The 27,807-nt window shown below is 49.1% G+C and overlaps 2 protein-coding genes across 10 annotated transcripts in view; one reads left to right on the top strand and one right to left on the bottom strand.

Moving 5' to 3' along the window:
- Positions 1-16,860, top strand: part of FHL1 (four and a half LIM domains 1) — a 52,734-nt gene extending 35,874 nt beyond the window's left edge. For 3 of the 5 annotated variants that reach the window (XM_037511882.2, XM_037511881.2, XM_054695540.1), the window contains exons 3-8: positions 12,168-12,349; positions 12,709-12,883; positions 13,468-13,637; positions 14,045-14,231; positions 14,776-14,975; positions 15,361-15,480. In XM_037511882.2, the coding sequence (XP_037367779.1) occupies positions 12,194-12,349; positions 12,709-12,883; positions 13,468-13,637; positions 14,045-14,231; positions 14,776-14,975; positions 15,361-15,444 (972 nt within the window). In that variant the 5' untranslated portion in view covers positions 12,168-12,193 and the 3' untranslated portion in view covers positions 15,445-15,480. Of the gene's footprint in view, positions 1-12,167; positions 12,350-12,708; positions 12,884-13,467; positions 13,638-14,044; positions 14,232-14,775; positions 14,976-15,360 lie in introns of all 5 variants that reach the window. The other 2 variants (XM_037511883.2, XM_054695541.1) reach the window with 2 other exon arrangements.
- A 4,266-nt stretch (positions 16,861-21,126) lies between these two features.
- MAP7D3 (MAP7 domain containing 3) overlaps positions 21,127-27,807 on the bottom strand; it is a 60,756-nt gene continuing 54,075 nt past the window's right edge. For 3 of the 5 annotated variants that reach the window (XM_037511877.2, XM_037511876.2, XM_037511879.2), the window contains 5 exons: positions 26,887-26,940; positions 25,304-25,421; positions 23,998-24,196; positions 22,924-23,192; positions 21,127-22,389 (listed from right to left, as the gene is read on the bottom strand). In XM_037511877.2, the coding sequence (XP_037367774.1) occupies positions 22,382-22,389; positions 22,924-23,192; positions 23,998-24,196; positions 25,304-25,421; positions 26,887-26,940 (648 nt within the window). In that variant the 3' untranslated portion in view covers positions 21,127-22,381. The remainder of the gene's footprint in view (positions 22,390-22,923; positions 23,193-23,997; positions 24,197-25,303; positions 25,422-26,886; positions 26,941-27,807) is intronic. The other 2 variants (XM_037511878.2, XM_037511880.2) reach the window with 2 other exon arrangements.

Here is a 27,807-nt window from a genome sequence, read left to right as displayed (position 1 = left end):
GATTGAAAGGGTGTTTTGAGTCCTGGCACATGGCAGCATGCAAATAAAACAGATCTATCACAAGTGGGTGGTAGAAATAGACTGGAAGAGAATTTTAACACCTAAAATATGACAAGGATTTATCCCTACCGGCTTCTCAGTTACATGAAACATCCATTTTCCCTTGGTTGGAGATTCTGTATTTGTATTATATATTTCTTTTGGAAAACTCTTTCTGGTTTTGATTTTGTTTTGTTCTATCATTTTTCCTCTTTATTTTCTCTTTTTAGTGCCACTAAAGAATTTCTTCAAAAAGTCAGATCAGAGTGGCTTCCTTTGAAAATTTTTCTGCATTGTCCTAACAGTAATTTCTGCTTAGAGGCTCATAGAAATATCACAATGTGGTTGAGATAGTCCTATCTCTTGGTGAGTCTAGTAGCGGTACAGGAAGGAGCTGACTGTGGGAACAGGAAACATTTAAAACTGTCACGAGTTATGGAATGACATTTCCAAAAATCAAAATGGCAGAGACCATGGCACATGTATACATTTTTAATCTCTGAGTGAGTTATAAGAAAGCCTTCTAAACCTGGTTAATTGTGAAATGAACAGTCTTTGCTGGGGCGAATTAGTATTTTCAGGGAGCTTTGCTGTCTACAGGGTCTGCTGTTCCATGTAACTCACCTCGTTTGTAACAGTTCATCCCCTTTCATGGCCACCTTTTTCTTTGGTTTTGAAATTGAGACACCCTTCGGGGAGAAGGAACACCAGGTTTGCCTTCACTTGGCTCTTTCAGGATGAAATTGCCGCTGTGGTGATTGGGAGGGAGTGCCCTCATTTTGCTCTTTGATAGGTATGTTCTCAATTGTGACATTTAAGCAGTGACTTTGCAAAATTTGACCTGTCAGTAAGAAAAAGGCCTCTTCCCACCCTACAGACTGACAGGAACATGAGACCGCTCCCGCTGTACGGGGCTGTTCCTGGCAAGAGGACATAGGACAAGAAATAGTCCGGAGAGCTCAACTCTGAATCACATCGTATCCTAGTGCATGACTAGATGCCTTAATCTCGCAGTTGGAGTCACTCAGTAAAATTGCAGGCTGAGGGAGACTCGTGGCCCCACAAAGTGGTGTTGAGAAAAATCTTGCAGTGTATGAATTTATTAGTAATTGGCTTGAGAAGAAGAGGTTTTAAAAAATTAAGACAAAAACACAAAGACTCTGCTCCATGTTGTCAGCCTCTTGCCTCTGGCCATGAGGAATGGCCAGTGATGGTGGAAGAAGCTGGCAACTGTTGGGAAATTTCTTCAGTAAAAGGAAAAATATAGGAAGGGGAGAGGGAGGTGGCCAGGCCACAAGCCAAGCTGTGACCGAGCAGCTCCGCAGGCGCAGGCCAAGTAGGTCACTGAATTTCCGTGTTTGACTCTTAGGTTGCACCACTTTGAGCTTGGGAAGTTTGATCCTCCCAGTGGTGTCTGCGAGGTGGAGTCTGGAATTAGATTGCAGCACAGGAGTCCCCACAAACGTCATTCCCCCAGAATCTCACGGTTAGCCCTATTTCTCTTGCGACTTGACAACTGGATCCCGTTAAAAGGGACTAGCCGTGGACATGGTAGGAGAAGCCCGTTACAAAGCTCCCAATAAAGTGCCACCTTTCCCCACACCAGCTTAGTCTCCCATGTTCCCCCATTATTTTCCTCATCACCCAGAATCACAGCCTCGAGGGATGACCAGCAACTTGCCCATCTGCTACGTCTAAGCAGTCCTTCCCCTGCCCCACCTGACCTTTCCACGCCTGGTGCCATCGCGGCTGCCCTTCATTCAGCCTCCCAGTCTACTCCCCGCCTCCCCCCCCAACTCCTGCCTCCAGACTCACTGCTGGCAGCACTTCCGGCTCACCCTTCCCTAGCACCCATTGGGAAGAGGCCCTCTGCTCTGGTGACCCGCCCTTTCTAGCATCGTGTGCTACCACCTCCTTCCCATGTTCTTCTCACACCTTTGCTCACACTGTACCTTTGCTGGCAGTGCCCCCTCCCCTTCTCTGCGTGCTGGTCTTACCCATTCTTCAGGGACCAGGTGCAATATCATCTCCATCGCGTCTTGGCCAATCCCCCAAACCTGCAACCATCTGTATGGTAGAGTCAAGCCTGCAGAGCACTCGTCAGCTCTCCAGCGTCCCGGCCGGGCATGGCCTGGCAGGACAGTCGGTTGTGTATTGATCTCGGTGCACTTGGAGGAAAGGCCAGGATCTTTGTCTTTGTCAGTAGCAAACAACCTTGCCCTGCATGGTGGGACATCTGGGCAGTGAGTGTTCACCGTCTGAAATGAGTGAGTGTGACTGCAGAATAGCTGGAAGACAAGGATCTGTGGTAACTTATGCCTGATGGACTGGGCTCCCCCAGCCCACACTGGTTGTGCAGCGGGGAGCTTAAGGGTTCGGGTGTCTCGCACTCACTGGAAATCGGAGTGCGAGACTGAAATGTGGCTGAAGACACTTGCTCACCCAGCGCCCACCAACAGCACAGAAAGCACCGTGTCATCAGGCGGCGCTTATTCAGACCTCGCGCCCCACCGCCCTGCTGAGCGTAACGAGCTGGCGCCGGCGCTGACGAGGTGGCACCGCCAGAGGCTGGGTGGGTGTCTGCTCAGCGGCCTCGGGGTCTCTGAACCTGGGACCCCGGACAAGGCAGAGTTAGCAGCTATTCTTATCGAAAACTGTGCTTTCACCTAGAAGAGGGCCTCTCCTGTCTGGTGTCGGTTGGGACTCGAGGACAAAGGCCCGCGCGGGCACCTGCTCTGGGAGGCGGTGTGCATCGAAGGCCGCTGTTGGGGCGCCGCGCCAGCCCCCAGCTCCCGCTGCCGAGGGCCCGTTGCCTGGTCATGTTCACCATTTTGGTGTTTTTGTCTTCTGTTTCAGACAAAGTGGATGGATGATCGTTTTGCTGACTTCGTTAAGACCTAAGTCTGTCCAGATTCTGTTGTCACTTTTCAAAATGACCGGCCGGCTGAGGGGGCTGTTCTGCTTGCTCTAACACGGCCCCTCAAGTGACTTCCTGAAGGGAGGCGTTTGGCCCGGCAGCTCGGTGTTCACCGCACTCCCGAGGGCCTTCCGCAGACTGCGGCTCTACCTGAAAATACACGTCACGCTGCAGTCTAAAATTTAACCTTCAGCATGGTTAATCATCCGCTATAAGCTCGTCTCCTCTAGCTGAAAAGTTTGTGTTAGGGGTGTGGTATTACTGCAGTGGCCGGTGTCCCCGCCATTTAACTGGCCTGGGCACGAAAGAGGCGTGCAAGGCGTGGAGGGCAAGGCGCGGCGTCCCTTCCCTGCTCGCGCAGGCGTAGACAGCCCTTCAGAGGCAGCACATGTGTCTGTGTTGGCATTTTCCCGCTAGCTAGGAGTTCTGGACAGAATCATTTTTCATGTCATGTTGGAGGAACTTAAGAATTGTGAAGCTCAGGTGGGTATTTATCCAGGAAGCGTTTATCGCAAGCCTACTGTGTGTTGGGAATACAGGACCAGCACAGCTGCGCCCCGGCCTTCAGCCTGGTTGGGGCTGGGGGTAGGAACGGCGCCCAGATGAGGTGCACAGAGCCCAAGGCCTGAGCCAGAGTGACAGGGGGAGTGAGACCACAGCACCCCGGGCACTGTGGGGAGCCAGTTGTATGGGGTGAAGCAGAGGGGTATCAGGCGCATGGTTGCCACGGTCAGTGGGGTGGTCGAAGCAGATGGTGCTGACAGGGTGACTGGAGTGAGCCTGGAAGGCAGCAGGCACTGTGCCGAGGGAATCTCAGGGGGGATGTATCTGAGGGCACGGGGGACGGCGAGGAGGCCAGTGAAGCTGGAGGGGCGCACAGGCCATTCTCAGACTTTCCTCTCGGTCCTCCCTGATCTCCTGGAGCCCTTAGAACTTGTTAGGGCGCCACCTTCATTTTCACTCTTGTGTTTACTATTATCCCTGATGGTGAGAAGTAAGAGATTTAGGTTGGTGGGACACAGGATCTTCCTGCTGCACAGAGCGGGTGAATTCACACGTTTTTCTGACAGGAGGGGGATGTGTGACTAGAACCATTCTTTTCAGTATTCTGCTGCTTTCTGGTACATTCCAAGGAGGAATAGATAATGCCCTTGCTCACTCTGTTCTGTGTCTAATCCCGTTTAATTACACTGGCAACATTAACAGCCCAGAAACGAATTCTTCCCCTGGCCCAACACAAGCTCTTTAGGCACATAAAGTGGATTCTTAAAGGCGGCTCAGCCTTAAGCTAAGCCAGATCTGAGTCCAAATTTTATTCCGGTACAGAGATGACTTTCTATGTGGCCTCTTTGGCTGTGGAGCTAATTTGGATGCTGAGTAGCCACACAGGTATTTATATGTAGTGTTTGGTATTTTTACTGGGTCCTATTCTTCTCCCTTGGATCACCTAAAATGGTTAAGAATTTTCTAGTGGGATTAAGGTTGTGATCTCTGGGGAGGGGTGGGCCATCTGCTCTCGGTTATTTTTGTGTGAGCTGCTTCCCCTTAAATGTATGTTCACAAATGAGCCACAGCCTTATCAGCTGGGGTGGAGGGAAGACTGGTCTAAGTGCTGCTCCTGAACTTGGTCCCTGAGCCATGGCTTCCCAGAGAGCCTCAGGTAAAAGCTTCATTTTCTTTTTCTTCCTATGGAACATGGTTTCGTTAGGACTATGAACCCATCATTTGCCTAAAAGATAATTTTTGATGAAATGTTTTTAGTCTTGTCTCTGTTCTGTCCTTCCTTCTAATGCTGTTTCAAAGACAAAAGGTGGTTCTTGCTCAAGGGCAATTAGCAGTTTGAATGACACATTTTAAACATTAAACATAATTTGCTATCTTTTACATTTTCAGGACATCTTATGAAACTGTGAGGGAAGAAGACTTTTTAAACTTTTTTTTTTAAGATCTAAATCTTCATCTTGATAAGGCTTTTAATCGAATTTAAGGTGTTTGGAAAAGGTCAGTGAATACGAGCTGGATGGGGGAACCATGTAAGAAAGTCTAGTGACTGACCACATCTTCCCTTTCTCTGAGGGGTGTTTTTAGTCTTCCTGCGCAAGCACCTATGATGTCTTTGATGTGATGAGGAAGTTATTAATTATTGTTACCAGAAAAGGGGGCAAAGTTGCCAACCCCCTACACCCTCATTAGCACGAGAAGCTTCTTCTTGTTTTGTGACCTGACATTAAGGAGGCCTTTTGGCCATGGACGAGACACCCTCCGGCTCAGGGCCGAGGGACTGGAGGCGGGCAGTTTCCCCAGCTGGCCCGGGTCTCTGAAGCCAGCCTGCTGCCCGTCGCTGCTCCGGAGCCAGGAATGTTGCTGTTGCTTTGTTGAGCTGTGCCTGAGTAACGGTCCCTTCCTTAGAAACCAGGCACTTTGTCCTGTCTCCAGCTTTCAGATTGTGGGACAGTAATTATCAGTGGCATTCTTTGGGGAAAATTAGTTTTGCAAACTTTTAATTGCCTATTGATGGAACAATAGGAATACATTAAGGACTTTGTCGTTGGGGTTTTAGAACCCATAGGCTGAAATGGAGTTCCCTGCTTTAATGAATTAATATGCAATGTCTTCCTTGTGCCTAACTGTTCGAGACCTGTCTGCTTTCTTCCCTCTACCCCCAGGAGCCATTTTACAAACATGGCACCACAGGCCTGAGGTTGTTGGTAATTAGCCAACACCCACATTCTCGGGGTGTTGGCATACTGTGTACTGTGCCCTGTACCAGTCGTTCCAGTGCGCCTTCCTTGCCTGTATGTCAACTGATAGAGTAACTCCTCATTTTTTTTTTTTTGCTTTACTAAGCGACAGAATAAAGAAATATATTTCAAAGGTCACATAGCTAGCTGTAGCACACCCAGCCTTGGCTTCTAAATCGCACATTATTCTTGCTTACATAAATCTGGAAGCTACAGATACGTTGGACAAATTACCAACACCTTTTTGATGATTTTTTTTTTAATTGGCAATTTTCAACTGGTATAGGTCTATGAAAGCAGGCAAGAGACGTTTTCACGTAAAGAAAATCCACACGGCTTTGTGTGGCCAAAATAGAGGCTGAGACAATCGGGATAGAATCTGTTTCCAGTGACCATCCACATAGCAGAGAGGACATTTAAAGGACAAGAATTTATATTTTGGTGGCTGAACATTTGCAGCCTGAAAATTTCTGTTGATTTAGTTCCTGTGCCCTTTGACCCTTCCAGTTGAGGGGGGGGGGCAGAAGTCAGATCACTTGCCATATTATACGAAGTCAGATCACTTGCCATATTATACGAAGTCAGATCACTTGCCATATTATACAGCCAAGAATGCCCCATACCAACCACTGCCCAGTGGGGTACACATTGATGTGTACTCTACACATCGAGGCATGGATGGAAAATGAAATGGTGGGCCGAGAGAAGTAATCAAACTGGACAGACTTCTTCAAATAACTGAAACATAGTTGTCAGGACATTTGGTTGAGGGTGAAACTGCATGTTTTGTACATTTGATGACTACCAAATGACCACCCACTATTTTGCCAGTTCTGGAAAAACAGAAAAAAACACAAGTTCTGTTGCTGCGAGGTCCTTGTCCCCATAGGAGAAAGGGAACATGTCACCTAATAGGTGCATCATTCAGAAAAGCTGTGTGTATGGACAGAACAGTATCAGATTTGAACCTGGTCGAGTGGAAGTTCATTGCCACATAATTTTTCTTTTAATAATCTTTATCAAACCCTCTGTAAATCCCTTTAGAGTATAGCAGACACAGTCTAAAACTTTGTTACCTGTCTACTACTAACCAAGAAAGAAATTTATCCATTTTTTTCCCTACATGTAGCTTACGAGTAAAGTTGCTAATAACACAGAATCATTTTGTTCGTGTTCTGTTTTTATGGGGAAAATAATTGCTGATTTTCTATGAGATTCTGTGAAAGGCTACTTTTTCAGCTGTGACTCATGGACTCCGTCTCTCTGCAGCTATTTAGGTATTTATTCCCAAATGTCTGACGACACCTCCAGATGCGTTAGCATGTCTGCCACACAAGCTTCCTATTCATGGCCCAGGCTTCATTCCATTTGTTGAGTGTTCTCACGAAAGCAATATACCCTTTCTTTAGAAGCCAATATTTGTGTGTGGGGGGGTGACTAATGTACTGGTATGTTGGACTTAGCAATTAACAGAGCAGAAATAACCTAGGTTTTCCCCCCATTTGGGTTGCTGTTCATTTACACTGTACGTTATACCACCCGGGTTAGAAAAAGGCTAGTCATTCACGTTTTCCTTCAAGCTTCTTATTTGGAGTCAATTGGGTATAAAGGGGAAAATGAACATGAGCAATAACTACCTGAGAAAATACACATTAAAACTCAAGGAAGACTATTAAATACAAATTGAATCTTCTCTAATGAGAGGTTTATAAGAAAAACGTCTTGCAATGTTATATTACTCATGTGTACTTGATTAGTTTGTAAGGCAAAACTTTTCACTGAGATACTGACGTTTACATAGGCACCTCTCAGCCTGTTGGATGTAGTTCAGGAATTTTCTGAAAGAGGAAGCTTGTTTATTAAGTGAGGAATGATGGGTCTTTTGAAACAGGCATAGCAAGAAAGTCAGGCTACCATCTTAGATTAAATATCTAAAATTTGATCACTGAGTCACATTTCTAAGTGCACTCTAACCCCTTAAGTCTCTAAAGGCCTACTGGCTAGGTTCTCAGGAGCTGCCCCTAAACAACAGGCACTGACTGTGTGACTCTCGCAGACAAGCCTCTGAATTAAGTCCTAGGGGCTCCTAGTTTTTGGAAACTGCAAATTTAAGCACAATGACGTGTAACAAAACCAGGTCCTTGAATAACGTCTTCTTCAACGTTAAACATCATTATAATGAAACAGTGCTATTCAAGGATCTCTTGTATTTGTGAACGTTGCTGTGATAGAGAAACCTTGTTGAGGGCCCCACCATGAGTTTCAAGTTGGTCAGCAACCTACACTTGGCTAACATGTCCTGGATGAAGACAGGAGGGCAGGGGGGGTAGTGAGTGTTGCAATGACATCTGTCTAGTATTTCATATGTAACAATCGTATGTAACAGCAACAGAGCAAGGCAAACAGAGCTGAAAGTTTGGGAAGGTTAAAAAACTTGATGTTTCATGAACTTAGAAATTGCTGAGGAAGTCAAAAGGCTTTCCCGAAGAGATGAATACCCTAATCTATATAATTCAGTAAGATCCAAGAGAACGCCAAGGAAGAGGTAAAATACCATCTGCATTTTTTTCTATTCTCATTTCTAACACAGAAAAAAAGGCCAGTGCAAAGTTTCTTTCTGGGAAGTCAAAGCTTAAACCGGCTCACACTCTTGTAAGGGCATTTGCTGCCTTTTGGAAGCCCTGTCTGTCTCAGTGTTTGTCATTTATGAGCTGTTTTCTTAGAGTTGTTAACCTCTTTGAAGATAAATAGTAAAAAAATATTTTTGTTTTGTACACTTTGTCCATATTTTCTGCAGTTTTGACGCGGTAACGATCACGTAGGCAGGAATGTATTACTCAGACTTCATTCTAAGCATGCTGCCTGGAGGTTTGAAATAGTTTTGGACGAAATAATCGTAAGGTTGGATAAGCTAATTCAGGTTGCCCAGAGTTCCACTTAAATGGATTTATTGCAAAAAAAAGTACTAAAGTTCATGAATTTGACATCGACATTGTTAACATATTTTAAGAATTTCCAGCCTGTCTACTTATTAGGCAATAGAGCTACCATTCCTAGAAGTATCTATTCCATCTCAACAAATAAGTGTTTCCATACCCATGAGACAGGCTTGAGTTCCCTGTGGAAATCAGTTTGAAAGGATAAAGGATATGCCCTATGAAATCCCTTTCTCCGTCTGGTTACAGACTATTTGGGCTTAAGGTGACCTGGGATTCCTCATACTACAGAAAGAAAAAGTAATAATACCTAATGCTGACACTCTGAAACTCCTCGAGGTGGAACTCCCCTTCGTGGGGCCATTAGCTTAGGGCTGGTTCATTTACTCTTCTTTTGCTGGACTGAAGAGCCTGTATCGTGGGAATGCTCGCAGCCAGAGCCACTTTGTTGACTCCATTTTGAACACATTCTGTTGCTTCCATGTCCATGGGATTGTTTCATCATCTGGATACCTAGCAACTGAGTGAACCTAGAATTAAGAGAGTAAGCGATGAATAAGATTGTTTGGGGGGGATGTAACTGAATTTATGTGGTTTTAAAGTGGGAAAGACTTAGCAGTTAAGATGCCTCAGGTAGTTCTCCTTTTACTCTAATACCTCTGAATGGAGGTCACTGTTTTCTAGTGTAGTGATCTTTTTTTTTTTTTTGTATGACAGTATTGTAATTAACATATCATTGTAATTGACCTAGACTTTTCATCGGGAATCCTAGGACTCAGAAATACCACAAGGAGTAGGACTGCTGATACGGAACTCTGTATGATATTAATACAGAATTATGTGGAATCTATTTCTTCTTTGAAAGACAAGAGTGGAGAGAGATATTAAAATGAGTAGGGTCCAAAGTTAAGTTTTAATTACTGACTTTTGGTAAGGAAGAATGAGGGACTTAAAATGTTGTCCAAGAAGCTACTTTCCAAAGGCCTAAACCAGCTGTAGTTATTAGCCATGAAGGAAGCCAGTGCTATCTAATCTTACAAATTCTGATTTCCTGCCAAATGGCATTTAGGAGCCACTGATAATTTAATTTTCTGGCTTTTACTGTTACTGGAGATTTATTTGGTTTCTCTACTCAGCTCTTAACAAAAAAGTAAATCTTTGTTGAGGGCACAGATTCAGGGTGGTAAAGCTACTAAGGCAAATATTTTATACGACATGTGAAAGGCCAGCAAGAATGAATTAAGGAGAGTGATTTTCACGTGCTGTGGTGGGACTGGCCCTTTTTTTTCATCCACACGGAGGCTAGAGATGCCTTACACAAACAGTGCTGAGTTCCAGGAGGTAGACCCATGTTGCGTTGCATCTCTACTTTTTTGTTGCTAATCTAATTATGCAAGGGAACATCCTGGTTTTCTTTGGGGGGTGGGGGGGAAGTGACAGAAAGAATTGTTCTCTGGTCTCAATAAATCTCTGAACTCTGTGTAACACAGCTGGAAAGCAGCTGCCTTTGCGCGCGAACGTCATTCTTGGCTGCTGTGGTCAGGTATCTGGAGGTGAGGGGGTCTGTCTGGGTGTCAGCAGGAACAGGAGCTGTGGCTGGCCCAGAACATACTGCTTGCCAGCGGTCCGGTTCCCTTTGTTCGGAGGCTGGCTTCAGGAAGGGACCTGGTTCTGAGTGAGAGTTCACGGAGGCGGGTTCGGTGATGCAGGGTGTGGTTTCCTTAGCTCACTCTTTGCTATTTGGTTGCCTCTGGCAACAGGATCCAAACAACTTGGACATGTGTTTGTATAAAAAAAAAGAAACTGGGAATGGGACCCGAAGCGGGAGCTTGGGGCCATTCAGCTGGTGGAGGAGCTGCGGTGAGTATGGGGCTGCTCTTACTCCTTTTCCCTGGTTCTTCCTACTGGCGCTCCGGGTGTTCTCTAGCACTGAACCATGTTTGGGGGTGGGTGGAGAAAGCAATCTAAATTTTCATGTTTCCTGTGCAAATTAAGAAGTTGGTATTTATTTACTGGGTGCGAGTTTCCTTTTCAGGGAGGGAGCATATGTTTAAAGAAGCTGAGAGCGAATAGAAACTCACTTTTGGTACCTTTCTGGCAGCAGGATTGAGCTAGCAGAGCTCATGACTACACTCTGGGATGGGGGGCAAGAAAGGGGCGTTGTTCCCATGAAGGCAGTGGAAGGCGTTCTCGGAATAATCAGCTGAGCACTTTTTTTTTTTTTTTTTTTTTTTTTTATAGAGGCATGCTTTATTTATTTGTTTGCTGGTTTGTTGTTTGTTTTGTTTATACATGCACTGGGTACAGTCAGAAGCGCGGGAGGGCGAGAGAATTCACCAGAGCCAGAGCGGGGAGCAGAGCAGGCAGAAGGACCGAAGTACACTGCTGAGGGGAGCAGCGGGCGGCAGGAGAGGTCTGCGCGCCATGTGGGACCCTCCTCTGGTGGCCGGGGAGCAGCCGGGGATCGAACCGGCGCCGCAGAGGCCGCGCGCAGCTTCGCAACCCAGCGCTCAACCGCTGCGCCACCGGGGAGGCCCTTAAAGGATTTCTTTTCCAGCTCATACTTGAAAATTGCCATATTTAAAGCAGCAAGTGTTCAAAATAGTAACACTTCACCGACTGTTGATTGTCACTTGCTTGAACAAGGGTGGGGGGGGGCGGATTCTGATCTTGGCATGCGACCCAACCACACTAGAGTGACAAACAACTCACAGCTGCAGAACTTGCCGGCACCCATCCCATCGAGGAGGCCGATCTTATGCATCCTGTATGGCTTGGTCGCTGAGGCCTCAAAAGTCAGAACACTCACTGTCTTGGAGAAAATTCTTTAGGATCCATTCAGGGATTTTAAAAAGGTTCTGTCACATTTTAAGTAAAGGCCAACATCATACACAAATTAATAAGGATTGCCTGCATGCCTGGCAGCAGTAAGTTTTCATTCCAATGAGCTGAATTTTAGATAGGAGGAAAGCGAGGGTGCTGTCTTCACCACCCCCCACCCTCCCCCGCCAAGGTACAGAGGAAGGGCCTGAAGCTGGCAGGGAGGTTCTGGCTCACTCTCTGAAACTTAGCCCTTGAAGCAGAGGGTACAGGCTTCTCCCTGCTCCGAGGGCCATCCTGTGCGGGCCAGCTAGCCTGTCACTGACCTGGCAGAGCATCTTCCCTTCAAGTCACCACAGCAGGAGGAGCGGCCCCAAGTTGTGTGCTGTGCTGTGTAAAACTGTTTCTTCTCTCTCGCATGCTCCATCATGGCCTTGGCCTCGTTCACATCACTGCCCCAGGGCCAGCTCCTCCCAGAACCCCAGCCCTGCCCCCACGGCATGTGCTCTGGGAGGCAGCCCAGCGGCGGCGTCTCCCTGTCCGCAGAGGCTGACTGGCCATTGGCTCGCCAGGCTCCATCAGGGGCTTCCTTGTAGTGCAGGGTCTGTGGCGCCTCTGCCTTGCCAGCCTAGGGGCAGCCATCCTTGGAGGCCCCTGTGACCCAGTGTCCTGGAGTTGCACGCGGTCATTTGTCCCACCTGCTTGCCCCCGCAGGTCCCACCAGCCACAAGGTAGGCACCATGACTGAGAGTTTTGAGTGCTACTACTGCAGGGCAGCCCTGCAGGGGAAGAAGTACGTGCACAAGGAGGGTCACCACTACTGCGTGAATTGCTTCGACAAGTTCTGTGCCAACACCTGCGTGGAATGCCACAAGCCCATCGGAGCGGACTCCAAGGTAAGGGGAGGTTGGCATGGGGATGGGGCAGGCCTGTCTCGCGAGGGTGGCTTTCCCGCAGCCCGTGGGGAGGAGGGACCTTGCGGGGTCCCTAGCCTGCGAGGCAGGACGTGGAGGGGCTGTGCACTCAGGCCTCGGGTCTCCTTGGGTTGTGCTCTCCAGTGTTTCCAGAATCCAGTCTCCCTTCCTCACCTCATTGTCTGTCACTGAATGTGGCTCAGGCAAGACCGCCCGCCTGGGACGGCGTGGGGAGGGTCGCGAAGTGTCACCTCGGCAGTCAGCTCCCGGGCAGCTCACCTTGATGGCAAGGCCCCGCCGCCGAGTCACTCCTGGTGACCCATGATCTGCTTCCTTCCCAGGAGGTGAACTATAAGACTCGCCACTGGCATGATACCTGCTTCCACTGCACCAAGTGCCGTCGCCCCTTGGCCAATGAGACCTTTGTGGCCAAGGAGTACAAGATCCTGTGCAACAAGTGTGCTACGAAGGATGATTCCCCCACGTGCAAGGGGTGCTCGAAGCCCATCGTGGCAGGTACTGCCAACGCTCTTCCCCCGGGGCAGCCAGGGAGGAGGCCCTAAGGGCAGAAGTGATGTGGGCTGGCTGGTGAGGAGGGGGCTGCTTGTAGCTTAGCGTATATATGCACGCATATATCTCCACGTATATATGCGTACACATATATGCTCGCACACACGCATACACTCGGAAGTAAAGAACACTGGAGAGAACTGTCTGTGGCAAGAGAAAGAACTGAAAAGTATGTAGCGCTTTCTCATTTGGGGAGAGTAAGTGACTAAGCATGCTTCTTCCTTAGGGTGTCATTTGGGGTCAGGTAGTGGCACACAGGTCAATGGGGGGAGTGGGGACTCAGACATCTGATCCTAAAGCACTGCAGCTGGGGCCCCTCCCCTGACAGCATCTGGGTTGGCACAAGAGCAAGAAGGTCGTGGTCAAGAATGCCCCCCACCCCCACCCATGGGCAGGTTCTTGGGAAGCGTGAGGCCAGTAACTGCAGGGCCTGCATTTCCTCATCTCCGGAGGGTCCAGGGGGAGCTGAGTGGATGCAGCCCCCTGCAGGGCCCTGTCAGTGGGGCTATCCAATGGCTTCCCCCCTGCAGGAGATCAAAATGTGGAGTACAAGGGGACCATCTGGCACAAAGACTGCTTCATCTGCAGCCACTGCAAGCAAGTCATCGGGACTGGAAGCTTCTTCCCGAAAGGGGAGGACTTCTACTGCGTGACTTGCCACGAGGCCAAATTTGCGAAGCACTGCGTGAAGTGCAACAAGGTATGTTGTCGAGGGAGTTGCGTGTTTCCAGAAGCGTTCTGACAGTGGGCAGAGCACTTGCACACACACTATCCCATTCCATCCTCACGACAGCCCTGCGACGTGGGAATTATTATTCCCATTTTACAGATGAGGAGACTGTGGTAGTAGGAAGCAGTGTGTGGGCCGAAGGCTTGCTGACTGCAGCTCTAGAGGCCCACTGTTGTCAGCACCTGAGCTCGCCTTTTCTGAGCCTCGGTGTCTTCATCTGTAACTCGGGGATAATAACGGCACCTGCCTCCCATGGCTGTTGTGGCGATTAAATGAGATACTGTATACCAAAGCGCCCCGCACAGTGCCTGGCACGTAGTAGGCATTCAACAAAACGGTTGTTGAATCTGAATCCGGTGCTACACTCCCTGGTCTAGGCCATCACATCTGGAGGAATCACTTACCAGGATCAGCCCTGGCATGCGGAGTGCTTTGTGTGTGTTACCTGCTCTAAGAAGCTGGCTGGGCAGCGTTTCACCGCTGTGGAGGACCAGTATTACTGCGTGGATTGCTACAAGAACTTTGTGGCCAAGAAGTGTGCTGGATGCAAGAACCCCATCACTGGTAGGCTAAAGAGTCCTTGCTAAGTCTGCCAGGCTAGGTTTTGCGCATGGTAACCATCTCTCATTTTCCTACCTCGTCGGTCTCATCCACAAAGGCCCCAAAGAATGCCCTCCTCCCTACCATGGTGGTCCCGAAGGCCCCTCAATAGTTCGGATTCGCCCCCCAGGCCAGGTTAGCCTCTGCAACACAGAACACTCGCTGACAACTGCTCACTAACTCCTGTCGCTGCCGGAGTTCACCAGCCTGAGACTGGCAGGCACTGCGCCGGGGAGGGAGGGGTGTGGGGAGGGGAGGCGGCGCGGGGCGGGCGGGGGCGGGTGGGGGGGGCCGGAGAGGCCCAAGCTGGGAGGACAGCGCCCCCTAGCGGAAGGCTAGCCTGAGGTGCCCGCGGGCGGTGATCTTGCCAGCAGCAGCCAAGCCACTCATTCCATTGCTCATCTCGCGCCGCGATCCACGTGCCCTGGGTCCTTCCCCCACCTCCACTTTTCCCGTCTCCCCGGGGAGCCTTGAAATGTACATTTGAGAAGACTTTTGCCATCCTCAGGGAAAAGGACTGTGTCAAGAGTGAGCCACCCAGTCTCTAAAGCTAGGAAGCCCCCAGTGTGCCACGGGAAACGCTTGCCTCTCACCCTGTTTCCCAGCGCCAACCTCCGGGGCAGGCATCCGGGTGGAGAGAGGACTTGTCCCTCGTGGGTGGTGGTTCTTTATAGAAAAAATCGAAGCTTAGCAGCTCCTCGAGGCCCGGTAAGTGCACACCCCGCGAACAGCCCAAGTTTGCCTCCTGGTGGCCACTTTGATGCCATGGCCCTGACCTAAATCAGAGCAAGCGGTTATGCTGGGCGGTCGGCGCGCGGCGCAGGGCGAGAGCGGTGGCGCGGGAGCGTGGGGCCTGTAAATCAGGGGAGCCCTTGGACGAACTCCGGCATCTTCCCAGGTCCTGGAGAGCTGGAGCAGGGCGTCGGCGGCGCGGGGGCCCGTGCACGGTGCGGGGGCGGGGCCGGGAGCCGGGCAGGCGCGGCCCGGGCGTGCTTGTTGGCTGCGAGCAGCCCGGTTGGCGGCGGCGGCGGCGGTGGGGCGCTCGCCGGTGTCCACTCAGCTGTCCCTTTTGTTTTCTTTGTTTTCTCCACAGGGTTTGGTAAAGGCTCCAGTGTGGTGGCCTATGAAGGACAATCCTGGCACGACTACTGCTTCCACTGCAAAAAATGCTCCGTGAATCTGGCCAACAAGCGCTTCGTTTTCCACGAGGAGCAAGTCTATTGCCCCGACTGTGCCAAAAAGCTGTAACCTGACAGGGGCTCCTGTCCTGTAAGATGGAATCTCAGTTTGGTTCTTTGTGCCCCTGCCCTCTGCCCTGCACCATCCTTAGGGAAAGAGTGGCTTCCACCTCCTCCAAGTTGCTCCTCCTGTCTTTGTTCCATTTTACAGAATTGCTCGAATAAAGGCACACCGTGATCGCATTAGCATTTAGAAAAAGCAACACGGCAGCGAAGTTAATTTTTTGATCGCTGCAGTTAAACCACCAGTGCGTAGATAGATTGACACTTCTGCATGTTTCTCATAGAGCAGAAAAGTGCTGACCATGTAGCCGCTTAGTGATGTAAGCCTGAAGCATAAGCGACGCAGCCCCTGCTGAGATGCCCCTGGGGGCTCAGCTGGGACCCACGAGTTGCAGCGGCTGCTCCAACTCGGCTGCTCACCTTGTTTTGTGAGCAGAAAGAACTTTCGGAAATGCATGGTTTAGCCTCCTTATCAAAAACCTTCCTTCTGTTCTTCTGCGCTTGCAAATGACTAACACAAACTTCCAGAAAATTAACATTTGAACTTAGCTGTTGTTCTCCACTGACCTGTCCCTGTACTAACATTTTATTTCCCCGGGGTGGCGTGTTTTCTGAGCGTTCCTGCTTTGGGTGGAACATGCAGGTGATTGACAAAGTGTAGGCGGAGCTGAGAAAAACGAGCCTGTTTCAGAGGAACATCATCACGGCCGACCCTTCTGGAAGCCTAACAAAACTAACCCAACTGTCTCTTTTTCTTTGTTTTGAATTAATGATATTTTTGTTTTAACTAATAGCAACATAGTTTATGGGTTTGGAGACTTGCATGAAAATATTTTAGTCCCCTCAGACGTTCCTGCAGTTTTAAAAGTCACCTACAGAAGTAACCAGTCACCCTCTAGAGGGCTCGCTGAGTAGGCGCCAGGGCTGTCATTGACACCGACGTGACGTTTCCAGACAGTGCCAAGTTGAACCCCTTGTAACATAGTAGTTGTCTGCTCGTCGTCCCTGTGCTAGAGGCCCGCCCAGTCCCTTCTCACGATTCTTAGGACCGTTCCTCAAGGGCCTAGCTGGCTCTCTGAGGAAGTAGGGAGGCCACTGTCCTCATCACAGGCGGGACTGAGCACCACCTAGTGCTTACCCGAGACGCAGGATCACCTACTTACTGTATTCTATCGACATTGTTATCTTACATAGTTTAATGAGATGATACAGAGTAACCTGTAATGACAATACGTATTAACATTCTCGTAGGAGTGGTTAGCCAAGCGAATCCTCATTTCTCCATTTTGTCATTAGCTATTATCATCTAACGTTTCAGTGTATCGTTACAGAAATAAAGCAGCATATAAATAACTTGCCTCCTGTCTTCATTCTGTGCTGTGGAATGGCTATAAGGTCCTACTGCTGGCCCGGGAACCTGAGTGACTTTGCTCCTGCCTTCAGGGACATCCTCAGTTCAGTTCAACTCCTTGGAACATAGGACTTGTAAACAAAACATGTGCTCATAACCAGTTAAAAACTCCACTCTACCCAAGAGCATTGCCCAGATGTTCACAGCCCTTGAAAAGGGCAATTAGATACTCTTGGGTCGGGGTGGTGGGAGTGGGAAAGGAATCCTGGCTGATTCACCGGCCCTGAGGCTCAGGTCATGCTGAACACAGCTGTGTCTTCAGCTGCGGCTCCTCCAGCCTCTGGCCTTCAAGGGAATCTTGTGCCCCTTGTGGAGGTGCTTATTTGGGAAGCTGGGTCCGCCCATGCGCTTCAGTTGGCTAGGGGACGTGTGGGTTGAGGTGGAGGTGGGAGCTTCCACATCGTTGCCACCCACTGGGCCTGGCGCTTGATTCTCCAGCCCTGTCCCCACCACCGAGGTTGGTGCAAGACTACACTTCTAGCCCGGTGGAACAGGTGCCCAGGAAAGCATTTCAGCTAAAGGCAGAGGGAGGAGAGCGCCATCCCCAGGATAGTAAGGACAGGGGCAGACCCCTTGCCAACATGGACGGTGCTGGAGGTCAATCAACCTGTCAGCAGAAAGCAAAAATCAAGAACATTTTTTCTGAATGGGGAACATCCCTGTGTGTGTGTGTGTGTGTGTGTGTGTCCCTTGAGTCATTAGCATTTAAAACAATGAGTATCTGATCATCTTCTGGGGGCTCAAAAAAGCAGGGGTGGAGTGGGTAGTTGAGTCACCTGGGATACTGAGGCTGTGGCGGGGAAGCGCCCATAGGGGATGAACCTGGGATGGAGAGGGCGCCGCTCCCCTTCACTGAGGACTTCTGCACCTGCTCATCCCTTCTCCCCAGCGAGAGCCCACGCCCACCTCTGCAGTGCCCTCCACCGGCCCAGGTTCCTCAGCTCCTTCGCCCTAACTTCCTGTCTGCCCTCCATTTTGTGCTCTATCACTGCCACCACCTCTCCCCCCTCAATCTGTCCCCCTTTGCCTTTCTATCCCAATGGACCCGCCAAACCCCAGCCCACACCATGGTGGAAGAGCTGGCCTGAGGGAAAGCCACACTGGCATGGCCTGCAGGCACCAGCAGAGCGGCTGCCTCAAATCCCCTCGGTCACCAGCCCCTCATTCCCCCTAGTTCTAGTCCCAGAAAACCACCTCCCCTCTTCCTCACCCAGAAACAGGCTTCCAGTTCCTGCTGGCCACTGGAGGCCTGTCCTCCACCCTTGAGCTATTCATCCTCAACCAACACTAACAACTGCACTAGCGCCTTCTCTTTCTACATGAGAAAACTGAAGTTCAGAATGGTTGAGAGTTTTGCCTAAGGTCACACAGCTAATTAGGTGACCTAACCACCCTCCTAGGCTTACTTTGAGCCTATAGCTCCAGAGACTGCATAGCCACTGAAGGGTGAGCATCCTCTGGGCAGGGACAAGATCTGAAGCATCACAATAAAGAAATGGCTTGCTCAGGGTAAAGTAATTAGAAGCACTTGTGTGGGTGGAATATGTTCTTCTGATACCCTGGGGCTCAGGAGGAAGGAGAAATTTCTAGTTATCAACAATTAAGCAAAGAAAACTTCTCAGTCATAATTAAGGGGATCAGAATATCAAGAATATTATCTACCTGTGACTAACAGGGTGGGCTCTGAAGCTCAACTGTCTGGGTTCAAATTCTGCTGCTTTCTTAGCTGAGACCACGGGCCAGTTTCCTAACCTCTCTGAACTTGTTTCCTGGCCTGTAAAATGCCAGGTAGAATTCACATGCAGATTACATAATACAGAAGTGCTGGGGGCCAGGGGGCAACACCTAATGAGGTGCTATTAAATGCTAGCCACGGGGCCTCCCCTGGTGGCGCAGCAGTTGAGCGCTGGGTCGCGAGGCTGCCCACAGCCTCTGCAGCGCCGGTTCGATCCCTGGCCACCGGTGAGGGTCCCGCAAAAAAAAAAAAAAATGTTAGCCATGATCTGATTACTACAAAAGACAGTGTTTCCTGTCTTGTAAGCCATACTGTTCCTGTCCTAAGATCACGTGATATGGGTCTGTGGGCCCTAGAAATCGGACCGACTTGGGTTGGAGCATCAGCTCTGCCTCTTCAAGTTGTGTGACCTTGAACAATTGCCAGTCTCCACAAATCCAGGTATACATGCAAATCCACACCTCACGGGCTGGTTGTGAGCATTTCAAGTACCACCTGCGCAGCAGTCCCTGGCACATAGCAGGTCCTTGAGGACACAACTAGTTACTGCAATGCTTGGGGAAATGACGACATGCCACCTGGAAACAACTGGAACTGGCTTGGTGGGAAGATAGACTTTCTGGGGCCTGCTTCAACCAACCAGGCCTGCTGGGTGTGGGGCCCCAGAGTGGGATGGGATACATAGGCAATTGACCCCTGGAAAAGTGTGAACCCAGCTTCTGGGTTCTTGCCACAGTGAGTAGTGATTCCTCAAAATGGAAAGGACCCCAAGATTAGGGTGCAGCCTTTGAACTTGCCCAACAAGCACTCGGAGGGCTGTGTGTACAGTCAGCTGTGCTAGGATTCGGTCTACACACAGCCTGCAGTACACGTCTCAGGAGTCTGGACTGTTTCTGTGGCTGCCATCCCAAGTTGTGCCAACCCACACAGGAGTAATATGCTTGCTACAGAGGCCAGGGAGCTGCTCCTCGGGGGACAGGGTACCCATATGGTAACCCATGGGACCCCTGCCAGGCTCCAGGCTATTGGTCTAGGGTGAGACTAGGTCAGTATCCATTACCTGGAACTGTGAACAGGATGTGCACGTGCCAGGGAATAGCCTGGCCCAACAGTTCCAGCCGACAGCTCTGTGACCGACCATACCTAGTTGGGAAGGTTCTGGCTCAGATGCCAAACGTGAAGGTGGTGCCTTACAGAGACATGGGTGTATCTAGCTTGTGCTAAGTGGGGAATAGCTACCACCAGGTCCCCAAAGCCCAAAGACCAAAGATAAACAAGGATCTTGGCTTATTCAAAACGAAACCTGGTGGAGTAAAGCTGCTTTTCAAGATTGGAAACTAAGCATTTATAGGCAGATCAGAATGTCAGTCTTGCCACACAACAGTGATGTCATTAATAATGTGTATGTCGTCGGGCCTCCCTGGTGGCGCAAGGGGTTAAGTCTCAGAACTATGAAGCTATTCGCAGCTGCTGCAGCACAAGTTCAATCCCCGGGGAGGGAGGTGACCCACATGGCACAGCAGACCTCTCCTGTCTCGCCCACTGCTCCCCTCAGCAGTGTATTTCAGTAGATCTGCCTGTTCCACTCCCACTGTCTCTGGTGAATCCTCTCACCACCACCACACCCAGACCTCTGGCCTACACCCCAGCTCTTGTGTGCATAAATCAAACTTTAGGGCCTCCCTGGTGGCGCAGCGGTTGAGTGCTGGGTTGTGAAGCTGCCCAAAGCCTCTGCAGTGCTGGTTCGATCCCCGGATGCTCCCCGGCCGCCGGAGGAGGGTCCCACATGGCGCGCAGACCTCTCCTGCCGCCCGCTGCTCCCCTCAGCAGTGTACTTCGGTCCTTCTGCCTGCTCTGCTCCCCGCTCTGGCTCTGGTGAATTCTCTCGCCTTCCCATGCTTCTGACTGTACCCAGTGCTTGCATAAATAAATAAACAAATAAATCTTTAAAAAAAAATTAAAAATAAAATCTTTAAAAAAAAAAGTATATGTAACAGTGCAACTAGCCTGTAAAAAATAGGGGTGCATGCCTCCTCCCAGGTCAGCGCTGATGGTGAGGTTTCGAGGGGCCAGGGGGTGGGGACAGGACTGCTTAAAAGATACAGGGTTTCATTATAACGTGATGAAAACATTCCAGAACTAGTTAGTGGTGATGGCTGCCTGCCTCGGAGAATGCCACCCAGTGGTGACATGTGAATTTTATCCCAGTAAAAAGATACTTCCATCACTGGCCTCAAGGACCTCGAGGCATCTCAGAGAAGAGTCGGAGGCTATGAACTGGACACAGGAAGACCATTTGGAACATCCATGTCGTCATGTCACACAATTGGAGTCTGCCAAGTCACCAACTAGCTGAAAAGGGGCACCAGAAGCTGTGGTTACTACTTCCAGACCAGGCAGGCCGCTTGCATTCATTTTGGTGAATGGTTGGTGTCTCCTTTATTCCACCACCAATACCCGTTATTTTACTATAATGAAGAGACAGCTTGTTGTAGCTGCAAAGTTTATTTCAAAGAGCACACATTTACCTGGAGCTTTAACAGTGTTTCAACACATGACATTTGTGCAGAAAAAGAGCAGGAACTCATTTGTGAGGAATCTCTGCCTTCTATATAAAAGCTAGCATAGAAAATTAGTCTTTAAATCCAAGGCACCAAGCTATAATCTCTAACAAATGTGCAGTCCTTTGAATAGCAAAGAACTGGGGAGTCATGAAGAATGACTTCCTTGTCCTAATGCAGCTCTGGGGCTAGAAAAGGATGCAAGACACTTGTGAGTCCCCGAACATTCATTAGCATTAGGACAATACATTTTGGTCAATGTTAAAGTTTAAGCAGGAGTCACAGTGATTTCAGGACACACACCACATGCGTCCCTACCCATCACCAGGACAGAATAAGGTTGCTGCTCCGGCACCCAACTTGCAGCCAGAGGCTACTGAAATCAAGCACCTTTGGGGTCCGCTTCCCAGCGCAGCAGAGCACAAGCACAGAGACAGAGTTCACCTTTAGTGGAATTAAACACACCAAACAACAGTTGAACAGGCTTCAAGTTCACCAACATGCACTTTGAAGGTGCGAACCATTCCTGGGTCATGCTTCTCAGGCTCCCGGCATTTGGAGGTCTGAGGGCAACCCCAGCTGGCAGACTACGGCAGAGTTTAAAACGTTAGTTAGAAACACAATTCCGAGTCAGTCACAAGGTACCGTGTGATCTCCTCCATTTTGCAACCTTCGGTGTCAGTACATGGGAAGCAATCCACCAAAGTCCCTGTAAGCGTCTACGCATGTTAGCGCTGCCACAAGATTGGGATGTGGTTTTCAATGGCTAATTGAACTGTGACACAGAATAAATATCTTGAGATTTCAAACATAAATGGACATAAAAGCATTCCTTTGGTACAGATTTTTTCAGAAACTTAAGAGTTAACATTTTATAGGGACACCCTGATGCACACTCACACCCTGGCTGGAAAACCCAAGAATGAGAGACCAGGAGATTTTTACAGGAAAAAAGCAGCACCTTTACTCAGAACCCTGGTGGGTCGGAGACAAGATGGCACGAGCATATTCTGAGAGAGGTTAGGGTCACTTCTTGTTTCCTTTTTACTGTGATGGTCAGTCTCTGCCATGTTTGAGTCAGAGGTACAGTAAGTTTGGGTGGTGGGCCTGGAAGCCGAAATCCAGAGTAGGAGTGTGAATCCTCTTCCAGGGTGCACGGGGTTGAGTTATATATCTGACAGAGAGAAAAGAAAAAGATGAGTAGAGGAGATGCTGGTCTCACTGCCACTTGGCCCTGGCCCGCCCCCTTCCTACCCCCTTAACTGCTGCTATGCTGATACTTGTATAAATGTTCCCTAGACCCCAAAAGGTCCAAATTGCTTTGCTATTTATTTCAAAGAGGGCTTCTCAAGGAAAGAAAAGCAAAGGTCTTTAGGTTTTGGAAACAGGTTGAGGGACCAATTCCAAAGCCCTCACTAACCCTCTGGCCCAAATGATAACCTGTGTGCTGTCAAGTGGAATCTGAGGGATGTGGGGTTTGAAATGAATCTTTGTCAATGGGACAGGAAATGTCGGTGACACAAGTTAGAATCAAGTTATCTGCTCTCTCAAACTAACTTAATGGATGGCTCTTTAACATCAGCCTTTTAACCCACCACTGTTTGCTCTGTCTCCAAAGTTACAAGGTGCCCAGAGAGTCCTGGGACTGTCAAGCAGACTGTCAAGAACAATTGCCTTTCCAGCAAAGTGGAAATGGATGAGGACTTACCAGGTTGAGCAGAGACGGATTTGTTTTTCTTGACATCTAAAGACACCTCCCTTTGGTGAGATAGTGTGGAAACTTCCAGGTTGTGCTTTTGGCTATAAGGAGGGATACTGGACACACATGGTTCTGTTTCGCTTACGATGTCAACAGTCTTATCAGATACCCAATCCTGTGCCTGTGAATGGGAACTCTTGGAAGGTCCCAAGGTCTTAGTAGTTTTGTTTGCCTTTCTGGATTTTGCTGTTCGGTTGGTCATTCTTTTGGTGGATGGTCTGGCAAGAGATGTTTTGGTTAGAATGCTGACTTTCCCCAAACCAAGACACTGTCCTATAAGTTGCTTCATCTGGTAACTTCTTTCAGAATCACAGAATGGAAGGCCCTTGGAGATGGAGAACAGTGGCTTCCTGATGGCGTGCTATTAAGCCCTGGGCTTCCACGGAAAGGCCTGGGGCTAGAGTCTGAGAGGTAGGGACCAAAGTGGGGCCTATAGCTCTGGTGACCTTCCCTCACCATCACTGCACCTCTTCTTGGCAGATCCTTCTTCCCACAGCCTCTGCCCTGTGAGCCCTCTAGCCCCATAGGCTAGGAATCTTCCTTTCCAAGCTTATCTGTTCTGTACTTCTGACCTAACCTCTGGTCCTCAGTTTCTCCATTTGTTAACTGAGAACATAAATATGGAGCTCAAGAGTTGCAATGAGAATTAAAATAGGGGGTGTAAAATGCCTGGCATACAGCAGTCACTCAACCAATGTCTCTTCCCTGATTCATGAGACAACATTAACTATGTACAAAAGTGCTTGAGTCTGAAGGACCTGGATTTGAATGGGGGCTGCCCTTTAACAGTGGGATTGTGAGGAAATCAGGCCAGTGACCTCTCTGGCCCTCAGCTTCCCTGTCTGTAACAATGGGAATGCTGATCCCTGCCCAGCAAGGCTTTCCTGGGGAGTGGTTTGTTCCTGTAAGTCCAGGGCCTGATACAGTGTATCCTAAGAGTTCTGTCACAAATCCCGCGGTGCTATCTTGAAGCCAACTGCCTCCCCATCCAGTCGATGCTGCCAAACTCCCCGAGTGGCTCACCTGCTGCCCTTCGCTTGAGCCAAAGGGTCTTTCTCACTTTGTTGTCTGAAGGTTTTCACGTCACCATTTAAAAATGCTTCTGTCTCTTTATTGATGTGGCTAGAAGTGGCATCTAAAAACACAAGTTTGGGTGCCTTCTTCCTTGCATTTTTAAAATGTACTTTGGGCTTTGTGGGTAAATGCATGCTATTTACAAAGGCTAGAAGCAAAAAGAGGAACAAGAGTAAATAAAACGACAAAAAAAATTGAAGGCTAGGATCCTGCTGAGCTGGGAGAGGGGTGTCTGTCTGCTAGTAGGAAGAACCCAGCAGCACTCCCACTGGCAGCACCCCATCCCCAGCATCCTGGAAGCCAGACCCGGCAGCCCCCACTCCAGTAGCCCAGGCTTCAGCAGTTTCACCTTCCATTTTTTGGAGTCCTGGCCGAGCACACACATGGCCCCGCCCTCAAAGCCCACAGGGATCACCTTTAAGGGCCTTCCCCTGCTAGGAAAGGATGATAGTGCAAAGGCAGGAGTGTACCCCACTTCCCATTCCTCCTCCCAGTTACAACCTAGCCAAGTCACCTCCAATGTTACCCCTCACCCCAACCTTTCCCCCAGGTGCTATGGCAGACCCAGGGGCTCCTCATGCAACCTTTCCATGCATTTTATCGCCCCCAGTTTGTGGCCACATCACTGCTCATAGGTCTGTGTCTGGAAGGCCATGGTGCCTCGAGCCTGGGACTGTGCCTCTTCATCTCTGTGTCCCCAGCACCTAGCAGAGCACCCGATCTGCACGTTCAAAATCTACTTGCGGGAATAAAGCATGGACAGTATTTTCTCCAGTGACAATCACTGCTGCCAGAAAGTGGTTCCTACACATCAAGGACTCAACAACACATTCTAGAGGGGACTCGAATGATCTGATCTTCATTTTTCGCTATGAGCTGGAAAGTGGAAGTCCACCCGTGGTCAACTGTGGATGCTACACATGGCCCAAGTGATGAAATGCCAGTGAGCCGCTCACTCAGCTAAGGGCTACCATCCACAGCATATTGGCACAAACTGTGACCTAACGGCCGCCGCTGCCGCAGCAGCAGCACCACCAGTCACAATGTGCCAAGCACTATTCTCAGCATCACACTGAACTCTCATCCCCACACCAGGACAAGAACATTATCTTCTTCCTTTTTCAGACAGGAAAAGTGAGCACTGCGAGGTGAAGTAACATGCCCAAAGCCACACAGCTCCAGAGCAGGCCCCGGATGTGAATCCAGGCAGTGCAGCTGTGAAGCAAAGCCCAAGAGAATGCAAAGGCAAGCGCACCTGATGACTGCAAGTCACTGGAAGAGCCCTCACTCTCCGACTCATCCTCATCATCCGCCTCGTCCTCCTCATCTGCCTTGTCCAGCTTATATGTGCTCTTGCTGGATGTTTCCACACCCTGCGATGGAGAAAGACGACCATAACGACGGCTACTAATCAACTGTCCCAGTTATTTCAAAGAGGACAGATCTCAAAGCTGTCCTTTCAAGCTGGATGCACGCTTCATTTTTGTCCTTTCAATTAATTAAAAGATTTAAAAAAATCTAATTTCTTTGGCCTCAAAAACCGATAGCACAGGGCCTCCCTGGTGGTGCAGTGGGTTGAGCGTGGCGCTGTAAAGCTATCTTCAGCCTCCGCAGTGCAGGTTCGATTCCCGGCCGGCCAGGGAGCTACCCACATGGCGCAGCAGACCTCTCCTGTCTCGCCCACTGCTCCCCTTAGCAGTGTACTTTGGTCCGCCTGCCTGTTCTACTCCCTGCTCTGTCTCTGGTGAATCCTCTCACCCTCCTGCGCCTCTGGCTTATACCCTAGTTCTTGTATAAATAAATAAATCTTAAAAAAAAAAAAAAAGAAAAAAAATCCAATAGCGCACTAGGCAGAGACACTTGAGGACCACAGATTTCCCAAATGGGAAAGGGAACTGCAGGAGAAGAGCTTAGAGTTGGCCCACTCAAAGCCCTGGGCCAATGCGGGCCACTGGGTGAGCAGTGGGACTCGTGCTGGATGTTGAATTTCTCAGGCCCTGGGCTGAATGATCTTCGTCACGGTGATCCCAAGCACTTTTCAGAAACGTGTTTCTATTTGAAATTCTCATCCATGATATGGCTGGCCACAGTTGGGCAATAGTAGCAGCAGGTGAAGAGCTACAGTCTGGGCCAAAAAATGGCCATGGAAGCAGGGGACCTACCCGAAGATGGGACACATTGGGGGCAAGATCCAAAAAAGCACTAACCATAAAGGGGAAAAAAAAAATTTGAGTTTGTCAAAAGTGAACTTCTATTTATCAAGACATGATGGGAGAGTGAGGCAAACTAAAGCCTGGGTGGGAGACAGTCCCTCCAAGGTTGACCAGAGAAGATGGCAACTCCTGCAGATCAGCAAGAAAAAGGCAGGTGATGAAAGAGAAAAATGGGCAAAGGATTTGAAAAGGCACTTTGCAGAAGTGATCTCCAAATAGCCAGTTCAAAACACGCCTGACTCCGTTAAGCTGATAAATTCAATGACATGGAAATTAAGAATTTCTATTCAGCAGGAGACACTTTAAGAAAAAGGAAGCCAAAACCAGGAGAAGCTATCTGCAACACATAAACCAAGAAAGAAGTAAAATTTAGAACATTTATAGAACCACAAGTAGGAAGACACATCTGCCCAGAGTTTAGATGAAAAACTAAACAAGCATCTCACACAAGGTAAAACATGAAAGCTGATAAAGACATGAAAACATGCTTGACTTTTTAATCATCAAGGAAATGCAAATGTGATACATTGTTTCACCACCACCAGATCAGCAAAAATTAAAGTCCAGTAGAATGGGAAGCAACGGGAAGCCTTATACACACTGCTGGTAGGGGCACGGAGACTACCTTGGAGGCATTCCAATCTGTCTTTCTTGTCCGCTTCATGATTTCCTCAATTCTCTATTTGAAAGAAAATTCAAACATAAAACAGATTAAAAACAATGACTGTGGTCCTGGAGAAGCTGATTACTCCCATCTTGCAGAAGCAGACAGCATCAGTGACTGCTTCGAAGCCACTGACCTACCCAACACACGACTTCTTCCAATCCTGGTTTCAGTCATCTGGAAAATGCCTTGAGTTATCATTAACACGGAGATCCAAATAATTTCTCAATCCTAAATTTACAGACTCAGAAAATCATTACTTCACTTATCAATTAGAGCTTTTGACTTAATTTCAGTCTGAGGAGATTGTGACTGAAAGTTGATGTTAATAAAAAGAATGCCGCCCCCCCACGACCCCGCCCAGCCATGATGTGACACCATCAGAGGTTTTGCTGCTAGAAAGAGCAAGAGGAGGATAAACATTCTCTCCCCAGCATTTGCTGCTTTCCCTGAAGGTGAGGAGAGCTGCTGCTCCAGAGGGTTGCTAACCTCTGGCGAGGCCTTGCAGGACCTCAGCAACTAACCCTAACCTTCAGCCTGGACGGGACCTTCTCCTTGCTGTGGATGAGGCAGAGGAGCTGCACAAAGTGAGGTCATCCTGCCTTATGAACAGCCTGCACTTTGGCCTTGTTAAGAAGCATCACTGTAATGGCCACCAATGGGACATGAGGAGGGAGAGTATGGTGGATAAGAGAGACACTTCTAGATAAAAGGGGGCAGGTGTGAAGAGGGTAAGTGGGAACATCCACCACCAACTAGCAGATCACTGATTTCTGATATTCAAAAATGTGTTTGGATGTCACATGCCCAACACTGCTTTCAACAAAGAATCAGATCCCCTAAAACAGAGAGAGAGAGGAAGAGAGAGAGAGAGAGAGAGAG

The sequence above is a fragment of the Talpa occidentalis genome, unplaced genomic scaffold (genome assembly GCF_014898055.3).
Source record: "Talpa occidentalis isolate TD23 unplaced genomic scaffold, MPIMG_talOcc4v2.1 talOcc4.15, whole genome shotgun sequence".
Classification (NCBI taxonomy): Eukaryota; Metazoa; Chordata; class Mammalia; order Eulipotyphla; family Talpidae; genus Talpa; species Talpa occidentalis.
The sequence above is the reverse complement of the archived record's forward strand: the minus strand, read 5'-3'. Positions and strand labels throughout refer to the sequence as shown.